Consider the following 10,000-nt stretch of genomic DNA (forward strand, 5'->3'; position numbering starts at 1 on the left):
GGAGTCACGTTTTACTTTAATATGGATGTTTGCTTGCCTAACACAGGTATCGCTGTCAAAGACAACATCCTACATGGGAAGTGTTGAGCACAGCATTTTGGTTTACAACCTGTTGGACTAAACAGCACCTCAAGAGGACAGAGGCATCTCTCTGACCCCTTCAGTAAGCTCCTGAAAAGTAGGTTCACACTCAGTATTGAGGGCAGGACATGGTGTTTTTATTCGAATATGAATTCCTGGGAGCGTTTTCTAGACATCGCTAAAAGGCGAACTCATTTCAAAGGCATCCAAACTTTCACGCTGTGACACACACACCTCACACGCCCTTGTCTGTTTTCAACAATAGCAGTGATGCAGAAGGTGAGTAATTGGCGAAGGTGTGGCCTGTACTGCTCTGAGTGGGTGTGCCCGTGAGTTTGTTTGGCGGTGAACTAAATATTAGAAGTTTACAAAAATAACAATCAACAGTGAATAACTTAGAGAGGGTTTCCTCAACATTAACCACTACATGTGAGATCACAGGTAGATGGTGAATGTAGAAAAGAGTCTGCTTTTGAGTCCATGCATTACTATGCTCATATGCATGTGTGTAAAAGAGGGAATGTCAGACACTTGTGTCTGTATGCATGTGTGTGCATGTGTGTATGTGCAGGCGCATGCACGCATGTGTGTGTGAGTGTGTGTGTGTGTGTGTGTGTGTGTGTGTGTGTGTGTGTGAGAAAGAAAGAGACAATTCTCACCGTTGTTTGCATGTCTGACACAATCCTGGAGGACAGCGTGCCACTTGGTGTGCTCCTTCTCGGTCATGACGCAGAAGTAGTGATGACGCGCGTACGGGTGCCACAGGATCAGTGGGTACTCTGATGGATACTTGAGGAATGGGGAGCTGCTCGCTTTGGCTTTCACGCCTTAACAAGCAAACAAACAAACAAATTGAAGGCTTTTTTTTTATTTTTAATCATAAAAAGCAGTGTGACATTTGGAATTTTTTGGTGAGACATAGCCTGCACCCCTTAAACAAGCTTCACAAGTCAAACCAACCTCTCTAAGAAACAAGCAAACAAGTACACACACACTAACACAAACAAAAACATATTCGAGCATGGCCATCACTGTGTGTGTGTGTGTGTGTGTGTGTGTGTGTGTGTGTGTGTGTGTGTGTGTGTGTGTCTGTGTGTGTCTCCTCCTTCCTTCCTCACCAGGTAGGCTGGTGCTGAGTAGCTCCAGGTACTCCTCCATGGAGTCCAGTGCTCTGTATCCAGCACAGTTGATGATCTCCTTGGGATGCAGGCCTCGTTCATGGCCCTAAAAGGAAGTTGAGGATGACAAAGTCAACATTGTCCCTCAACGCAAAACTAAACTGCCTAAAAACAGCTAGCGCTTCAAAACCACACACTCTTTACACTTTTGCCTATACAGGGCTGGATAGCTTTACATCTAATCTAATTATTATTTAAATATGTTTTCTGTATGTATGTTTGTTTGTATGTATATGCTGACTGTTGTGTTGCTGTTGTATTGCTGCTGAAATACTGTAATTTCCCCTTGGGGATGAATAAAGTATATCTATCTATCTATCTATCTATCTATCTATCTAGAAGTTGACAGAGTTTGGTATCCAAAAATCTGTGGGTTAGGCCGGGCTACACAGAAACCACAACTAATGCGCATGTGCCAGACAAAAACAGAAATAGAAGACTGGTCCATATATTTTTTGGAATCTCCATGGTGCATACGCACTGTTCTCAAGTCTGGCGTGGCCAGTTCCATTGATCATAATGGCATTCTTGACAATTAAAATGGCATAAAGCACATTCTTGCAGCATAAGCAAACCTTCCGCTTCAGTTGCGGTTTAAGTGCCGCCAGTGCATTGTTTCTTTAACCGGTCCGTTGCCTGTTTGTGGTGTTGGCATTGTGTTCCGTCACCTGTTTGTTTTCAAAGAGAGCGATGTTGTAAGTGTCGTCCACGTAGAGGAAGCGATGACGCCATTTCTTGTTCTCTTCCAGGTACTTGTAGAGACTACCAGAGAAGATGCACTTGTCCCTCAGTGGATCCTGAGGCAAGATGAGTCATAGTCAGTGGCAACACTAGCAGTTAGAGCACCACTTACAACACAGACAGAGCCAAAGGCAAAGAAACAAACACACAAGTGGTTGTTAGAGTAACTACAGCAAAGCACATCTCTCCCCACTTGTCTTTGATGATTACTACCCCACCAAATCCCAAAATTCAAGTCTACATGTCTAATGATACTTTCACCAACAGCGCTGCCACTTACTGTACAGCTTTCGGTTTTCTTATGAGGCCCTTCCAGTGAAACTCACTTGAACTCTGACTGGACTAAAAGGCATAGTATGGAGAGAGCTTTTCCATTTAACGTGTGGTACAGCCTGGAAGAAGGGTTAATCCTTATTGGTGAAACCACCCATGAACTACTGGAACGAGCAAACCCCATATTCTTTGATGAGGACTGGAGGACTACAGTGTGGCTACAGAAAGGTGGTAAACAGTCGTCTGTGCTCAAATGCCAGACATTTTTCTCCTAGGTTGGTTACAACCAAATGACTGGTGGTGCCGGCGTTGAGTGTGGAGTTAAATGTCGAGTCTGGGTAAGATCTGGCAACATCTAACACAGGCGTTAGTCCAAGCCAAGCTAGAGTCTTTCTGGATGCCATAACATGGGTAGCAATCGCCGAAGAGTGGTTTTAGGGGGCTTTGATGTGCTATTCTGTGGTGCCAAGCCCTATTGGTCAATTACACATGCGTGCTAGCTAGCGGAGATCAGACAGGAAAGCATGTGATTCTCGTGAAGTGTTTACCAGAGTGAACCCCCACCCCCCCTTCTCACCCACAACACTTTTAGATTTCCAACAGGAGATCAAATGCCTCGACCAAGCTTAATCCCAGCCACGGAAGGAAGGAAGGAAGGGGGGAAAGCAAAAGAGGAGGGGGGAGAAAAGAGAGAGGGAGAGGTGGAATGGGGAGAAGAAAGAGGTTCTTAGAAGTGCTCACTAGTGTAGTGTCTGTGACTGCGTGTGTGTGTTTTCCCCATTTTGGATAATAGATAACAAGGAATGACATGGCCTGTCCTCAAACAAGGTCAGGTCACAAAGAGAGAGAGAGAGAGAGAGAGAGAGAGAGAGAGAGAGAGAGAGAGAGAGAAAGAGAGAGAGAGAGAGAGAGAAAGAGAGAGTGTGCATGTGTGTATGTGTGTGTGTGTGTGTGTGTGTGTGTGTGTGTGTGTGTGTGTGTGCGCCTGTGTGCGTGCATGCCTCTGTGTGTGTGGTGGCCTTCATCAAGGCTTTTCCGGGAGGCCTCTTCAAACACTACCAATTGAGACCCAAAACAGCACAGCTAACTGACTACAGTGGCGTAAAGAGCTGCTAATTGTCTCTGATTCATGGGCCCAAAAACATGTGCCCTACTTCTCTCTCCACCAAACGGCAGCTGAGCCGGTCTGAGGTCATCCTCTCCTGTCTTTCCACAGAAGCTACAGCAGCTCCATTGTGATGACTGGGGTCACACTGATCCAAAGCAACGGTCTCTCCTCATTCAGCTGTTCTGTCTAAGAGCTGAGAGGTTGTATTGCTCCACAGCAAATGTCGGGCTGATAATGACAATGGGTGAGTAAAGAAGGGCTGAATTTAATGAAGGGATGGGGGAGATAGAATGTGGGTAAAGGGCTAAATGACTCAACAGTGAGATCAGAAAAAGATGGGAAAGGAGAGAGTAAGAGAGAGAAAGAAAGAAAGAGAGAGAGAAAGAGAGAGAAAGAAAGAAAGAAAGAGAGAGAGAGAGAGAGAGAGAGAGAGAGAGAGAGAGAGAGAGAGAGAGAGAGAAAGGACGGCTGGGGTATCAGCTCCCTTTAGCTCATGTGTGAAATCTGCTCCAGTTTCCGCTCTCCTGCCAGTGAAAGCATAACCATGTGGATCTGAACCACAATTGCTCCTTCACTTCATTTTACAGTTAAGTGAGTGAATGTGCATGTGTGTGTTTCTCAGGATGTGTGTGTGTGTGTGTGTGTGTGTTTAACTAACACACCAATGAAACCACAGGAACTAAGAAGATGGAGGGTGTTTAACAGCAGAGAACTGGGAACGGCTCAGCAAGAAGCAGGGTGAGATACATATGACAGAGAGAAGGAGAGTGTGAGCAAGGGATTAGAGAAGAGGAGAGGATGAAGGAGTGCATGAATACATAGATGAGAAATGATGAACTGGTGTACAGAGAGGGGAGGATGAAAGGGAAAAGAAATGATTTTGGGGGCGTTGGGATGAAGATATGGAATGCGATAAAAGAGGTAACAAAATATGTCATGATGAAAGAGGTGGTCAATTAAAATAATAAAAGGAGAGAGAGAGAGAGAGAGAGAGAGAGAGAGAGGGAGAGGACAGATGTAGAGAGCAAGATGGGCTGAGAGATAGAAGCCTGAGGGCCATCTTGCCTTGCGGTGCAGCAGCTGGGTCTGTGTTCCTCCTCCGCCCTCGATCTCGAAGCGCACGTCGTTGAAGAGAGCCACCCCGTACTGCTTCTCGTACACACGCCCAAATTCCTCCAGCACCACACGTGTGCGCCCTATACACAGACGGAAAGAGACAGAGTGTGCATTTAATAAAGAAGGATATTTGAGCGTTACATTCAGATTACATGTATTCTACTGTCTGACTCAACATCAGCACAAACACTGGTCATTTATCCACTAGGGAGTCGCCACAGGAAAAGAGACAAGAGCTGAAATGAGCCCAGGCAAGTGAACATCGTGTGTTCTGACCAAAAGACAGCACCTAAACCAGACAATAAACACTAACCATCCAGTCACAACAACAATCAGAAGAGTAAACACAAAGGATAAAGTCAGACATAAGGTATTGCATCACTTTAAAAACAAAGAGAATGATAAACAAGGTGAGAGTTTTGCATTTGCAATCACACTCTCAAATTCTTTCAGGGCTGGCTTTTCATGTGCTATGGCGGTTGGCATAGTCCTCTCAGCTTGTGAGTCACCGTACAGGAGACAACATGCAGGTCCTCAGCAACACCCACCCCTCCCTTTTATCTGTCTATGATCAGAGAGGTGAGTAAGCAATGGGGTCACATCTTCTCTGATGGATGGCAGGGAAGAAGAAGGGAGAGTGCTGGAGATTTGACTAGAGGAGAGGAGGGTGGAGTTGGAGCATTGAGGACATGCCTGATAGTACAGTAGCTGAGTTGGCATCAAAGCATCAAACCACATTTTGGCCATTCAAATGGGTAACCCTGCGTGGAATTACACTCAAATCAGCATACAATTGTATAGGTTAAAACAAGAAATCAACCTGATCTGGTGGTTTAACTCCCGATTATCAAAGGGTAAAATGTGACCCAAGTTAATGGAAAAATAGTTTATTTGCATTGCATCACATCTGTTGATTTGTATTGCATGTTTCTGTTTGAGCCCAAATTTTGAACTCACAGCTGTGCACAACTCCCTTGTAAGGAGAAGAACATCCTTTTTTTGCATAATACAGGGAGGGAAGCATGCACAGACATGCATTTCTGATCCTCTCTGGCTATCTCCGGAGGAGCCTGAAAAAATAATTAAGAGGAGGGGAGGCAACTGGACACTCGTCCGATGCATTCTTGACAAACATCAGTATTTGTGGTCCACTTGTTTTTTTCCACAATTATTTCAATTATGAGACACATGCCTCAAAGTACCACTGGATCTCGTCACTGCGTGCCTTCAGGAAAACATCCGATTTGCATGAAATCTCTCTTAAAGCACCAAACATGGCATGTCTCTTGTTCAACTCAATGCATGACTACCACACACCCAGAAAACTGGAGCCTGGGGGTCAGCAATTCTGGCACAGTGGCTTCAGGTTGCAGGAGTCTGAGATAGAGTAAGTAGTTAGGTAGTTGCCTAATGACTCTCTTAGCCTTAAGGTTAGAGGTCACGCCCTGTGGTCTGTTAAGGCGATAGAGAGAATTTCCCTCTGACATGTAACCACCTGTTCTCTGGACACACACACACACACGCGTGCCCACATGCTTGTGTGCGCGCGCACACACACACACACACACACACACACACACACACACACACACACACACACACAATAACCAGGACATACCACAGCTGGAACAGTGAGAGTGCATGAATGGTTGGCTGACATCAGCATAGTAATGCACAGCATTATAACGGCACAACCTACAGAACCCTCATCTCCATTTTCGTACAAAATGGGGCCAGTCAGCTCTTCTATGGTTGTTGTTTTTTTTTCTCATCAAAGCGCAATCCATATTCCAAGACAATACACTCTGAAAGGAAGGTGTTTGGAGTGTGCCTATGACTCCCCATGTGCACGTGTCTGTGTGTCTATTCAAATCCACACAGACTCACAGACAGTTGGCAGCGCACACTAGAAAGATGCATTAGAATATCAGCACTTTAGGAAAAGAGGAGCACATTGTAAAGTAAAATGAGCTGGAATTAGCTCTGTGTGTGGTGAGATAGAGAGCGATCAGCTCTGCGCTAACAACCCATCTTTTATGCCGTGGCCAAGCATCACCCTACATGCAGACTATTTACATTTTAAAGGCATCAGATCTGGAGAAATTATATGGACCAAAACCTGGTTTTAACCGGGCACAGTCTGACAGCAATTAGTGTAAACTTTACCTCTTTAACACTCTCCAACAATCAAATGCTAAAGAGACTTCTGGGAATGGGATAGGTGTGTGTGTGTGTGTGTGTGTGTGTGTGTGTGTGTGTGTGTGTGTTGCTTAAGGGCTTTGGATCATAACCAGATGTTTTCAAATCGCTGGCTGCTTTTGGGGCTTCAGTCAGAACAAGAGGAAAGCAAGTAGATTTTCGATGTTTTATGTTGCTTGCAAAAGCCAACTAGAGGGAAAGGTTGCATAGAACAATAACCACATCACTCCTTTTACATCACATTTCTTTCAAAAGCAGCCAAGAGTTTCATACTCACAACATTACACTAATCAACTTGACGAATGCTATGATTACTCCAAGAGATCTTAAGTTCTTAACTTAAAGAGTGCAACGCCTGCCTTGATACGAACTTCATTTTGTTGATCAAACTGCTCTTCTAGCAGATGGCCGGACTTTCCAAATGCCTCTCCAACAACCCTTCAGTGCACATTAAAGGAGAATTCCAGCGATTTCTCTTGACTGAGGGCATGAACACAGGGGCTCATGAACATGCCCCCAGAGTGTAGCACTGTAGCTGCATGGCGGCTCTAGCTGTTGGCTGCAGCAACCCAAGCTAGATAGAACCGATTGTTTTTGTTTTTCGTCATGCCCACGGTACTCAGTAACCTTCAGAGACAACGATCTACATGTATGTGAAAAGTCGCTGTAAAAAGCAACACAAAACACTTTTAGTCTGTAGCACATTATTTGTTTATACAGCAAATAACGATGTCTGTCCACAGACAAGGTGAAGTATGTTGCATGATTTTATGTAAGTATGATACATTGCGACATCAAAGCAATTCAAATTTGTAGTTTCATATGTCTCACTACATCGAACTACAGATCCGCTACCCGATCTGGTAAACTAACATAGTGTGGTTATAGCCGACAGAGGGCTGCGAAGTGAATGCAGAAGTGCCGTTCACCCTGTTACGAGTTGATGAACCACTGAAATGATTTTAGAAACATTATTTTAAGGTACAAAAAACTCTTTAGTGTTGCTTTAACAAATCACCAAAGTAAAGTCCAGGTAAAAGTAAAGCCATGCACATATGAAGCCATTGGCCAAGGAATGAAAGATTGGAGAGCAGCGTTCTCCACATATCTATTGACGTGGTCATAAACCACATGGAATTAGTAATATACTCAGCTATTTATGAGGGTAGGCTGGGTGGTCTACCCTTACTGTGTTTTTGAAAACTGAGCATTTGCAGCTGGCCCAGTGATTGATATTGACAAAGAGACTGGTGCTGACTGGAAAAATATTCTTCACAGAAGATTGAGTACAAAACCTGGGACAACATCAACTGCGGGAGAGTGACTTTTATGTGTCTCACACTCACAGTCACCAAAAGTACAACCTTCTTTTCGTTCAAGGTCTGGTCTATGGCACAACTGACTCTTATCTTTATACCAACTTGCCAGAGTGTGACTTTAAAACAGGCAAATTACTTCAATGTGCCAACTGTACATCTGTGATACATAGCACATGCACAGCATCCAGCACACAGCCACACACACACACACACACGCACACACACACACACAGACACACACGCACACACACACTAACACACACACACACAGGGCTACACAGCAATTTGCGGCTCAGGACAGCCTGTCTGCTCTCCAGAAGGAAGGAAAGGTCTGACAGTTGCCAAAGATGGAGAAGGCCAGACTTCGTACACTTTATATGAATCCCGTCCTCTCAGGAGAAAGCCTCAGTGTCCTTTTCCGCTCACAACTAATTTTAGTGGCATGACAGACTGGGACTTCCACAACCCTCTACACATGAGAGCTGACGTGCACTACATCATCATGTAAACAAGACAGAGCTGGCCTATCACAGCCTATTTTCTATACAAACACCCATCAATCGTGGAAAGCTAGTCAAGCTAGCCATCACAATGGCAGGAAGGGTAAAGGATTGTGAAGGGAAAGGAGATGAGGACAAATAAGGAGAGATGAGGGAGAGAGAGGGAGAGAGAGAGAGAAAATCGAGGCCTACAGGAAAAATGTTGTCTAACATTATTGGAAAGCAAAACATTGTCAACCTTTGTTACATGGCATGGAAAGGGCTGTCTGTCTATGCAGGTGTAGAATACGTGTGCACGTGTGTGTGTGTGTGTGTGTGTGTGTGTCAAGGATGGTCTAGCAGTACAGGTGTCATCACAGTACTGACCATATCCAGGATATGAGGAGCAGTGGTAGTGTTGACAGCACTGGTCCCCTTTAGTCATCGACATTACAAATAAAGCCAGACGATTTAAAAACGACATTAATCTGACATCCTTGCCCACTGCACTACTCAGTCAAGTGATCAATGTAATTTGAAGTTGACAATCCACTGGCACTTAATGTGATTTAAAGAGGGCTTCACGGGAGTGCATAGAAGATTAAATCATTTCACTGTTCAAGGCCCTGGCCCACTATGTAGAAAAGACTGAGCCAGCTTTTAGTTACAACATTTGTGGACTGTTTACTTTGACATGCCTAAACGTCTAGACAGAGTATGAGAAAAACAAAAGCCCAGTAAGCTAGTGGTCTTTAAACAAAAATAATACCAAATGGAAACATCGGAGGCTTTTTGTACAGTTCAGAAGACAGATAGAGTGACAGAGTGGGGGAGTAAAAAGAGAGAGGGAGTGAGAGAGAAAAGAAGGAGGGAGGCAATAGCAGTGGGGGAGATTAAATGGTGCAGCAGCACTCCTCAGAGTCTGCCAGCGTTATCAAATTAGACTTGTCGACTTCCTTCAAAACCAGACAAACTGTTTAACTGAATTGAGAGTGTGCAATTCAGGTCAAAAGGACCTGTCCAACAGACACAGATTATGACCCAGTTGTCCTTTTTCAAAGTACAATATTGTGTTAATATTGTGTTATTTAACATTTACCAGGCTAAATATGAAAAAAAATAAGAGATAATGGATTTTTGCAATCCATTTGCGACAAATACGTTTTCAAACAAGATGCATTCTGGATAATATCAATAAGATTCTACTCTAACTTTAAAGGGCCATTCACACCAGGAACGATAACTATACAGATAACTATAACTGTAATGATGAGAGTGTCCACATGGGCCAACGATAAGGAAAGTCTCCTCCTGGATGAACATCATGGCTAAAATGCTATGGATTCTGCTTAGCTGTCACTTTTCTATTGTTCTCAAAATCGCTCTGAAAGTGATCCCAAACAATATCGTTCTTCATGTTGTTATCATTACAGTGTATGTGTGGATGTTGGCTTTCATATAAATTAGAACAATACTTTTTTTTGCCATTATCACAATAGTTATTGT

The 10,000-nt window shown here is 44.0% G+C and overlaps 1 protein-coding gene across 1 annotated transcript in view; it reads right to left on the reverse strand.

The window, feature by feature from the left end:
- Positions 1–10,000, reverse strand: part of niban2a (niban apoptosis regulator 2a) — a 40,027-nt gene that overhangs the window by 25,913 nt on the left and 4,114 nt on the right. The window contains exons 2-5 of the mRNA XM_062555078.1: positions 4,447–4,577; positions 1,928–2,056; positions 1,200–1,305; positions 741–908 (exon numbers count right to left, since the gene is read on the reverse strand). Of these exons, the coding sequence (XP_062411062.1) occupies positions 741–908; positions 1,200–1,305; positions 1,928–2,056; positions 4,447–4,577 (534 nt within the window). The remainder of the gene's footprint in view (positions 1–740; positions 909–1,199; positions 1,306–1,927; positions 2,057–4,446; positions 4,578–10,000) is intronic.

This window comes from Sardina pilchardus, chromosome 14 (genome assembly GCF_963854185.1).
Source record: "Sardina pilchardus chromosome 14, fSarPil1.1, whole genome shotgun sequence".
In the NCBI taxonomy this organism is placed as follows: Eukaryota; Metazoa; Chordata; class Actinopteri; order Clupeiformes; family Clupeidae; genus Sardina; species Sardina pilchardus.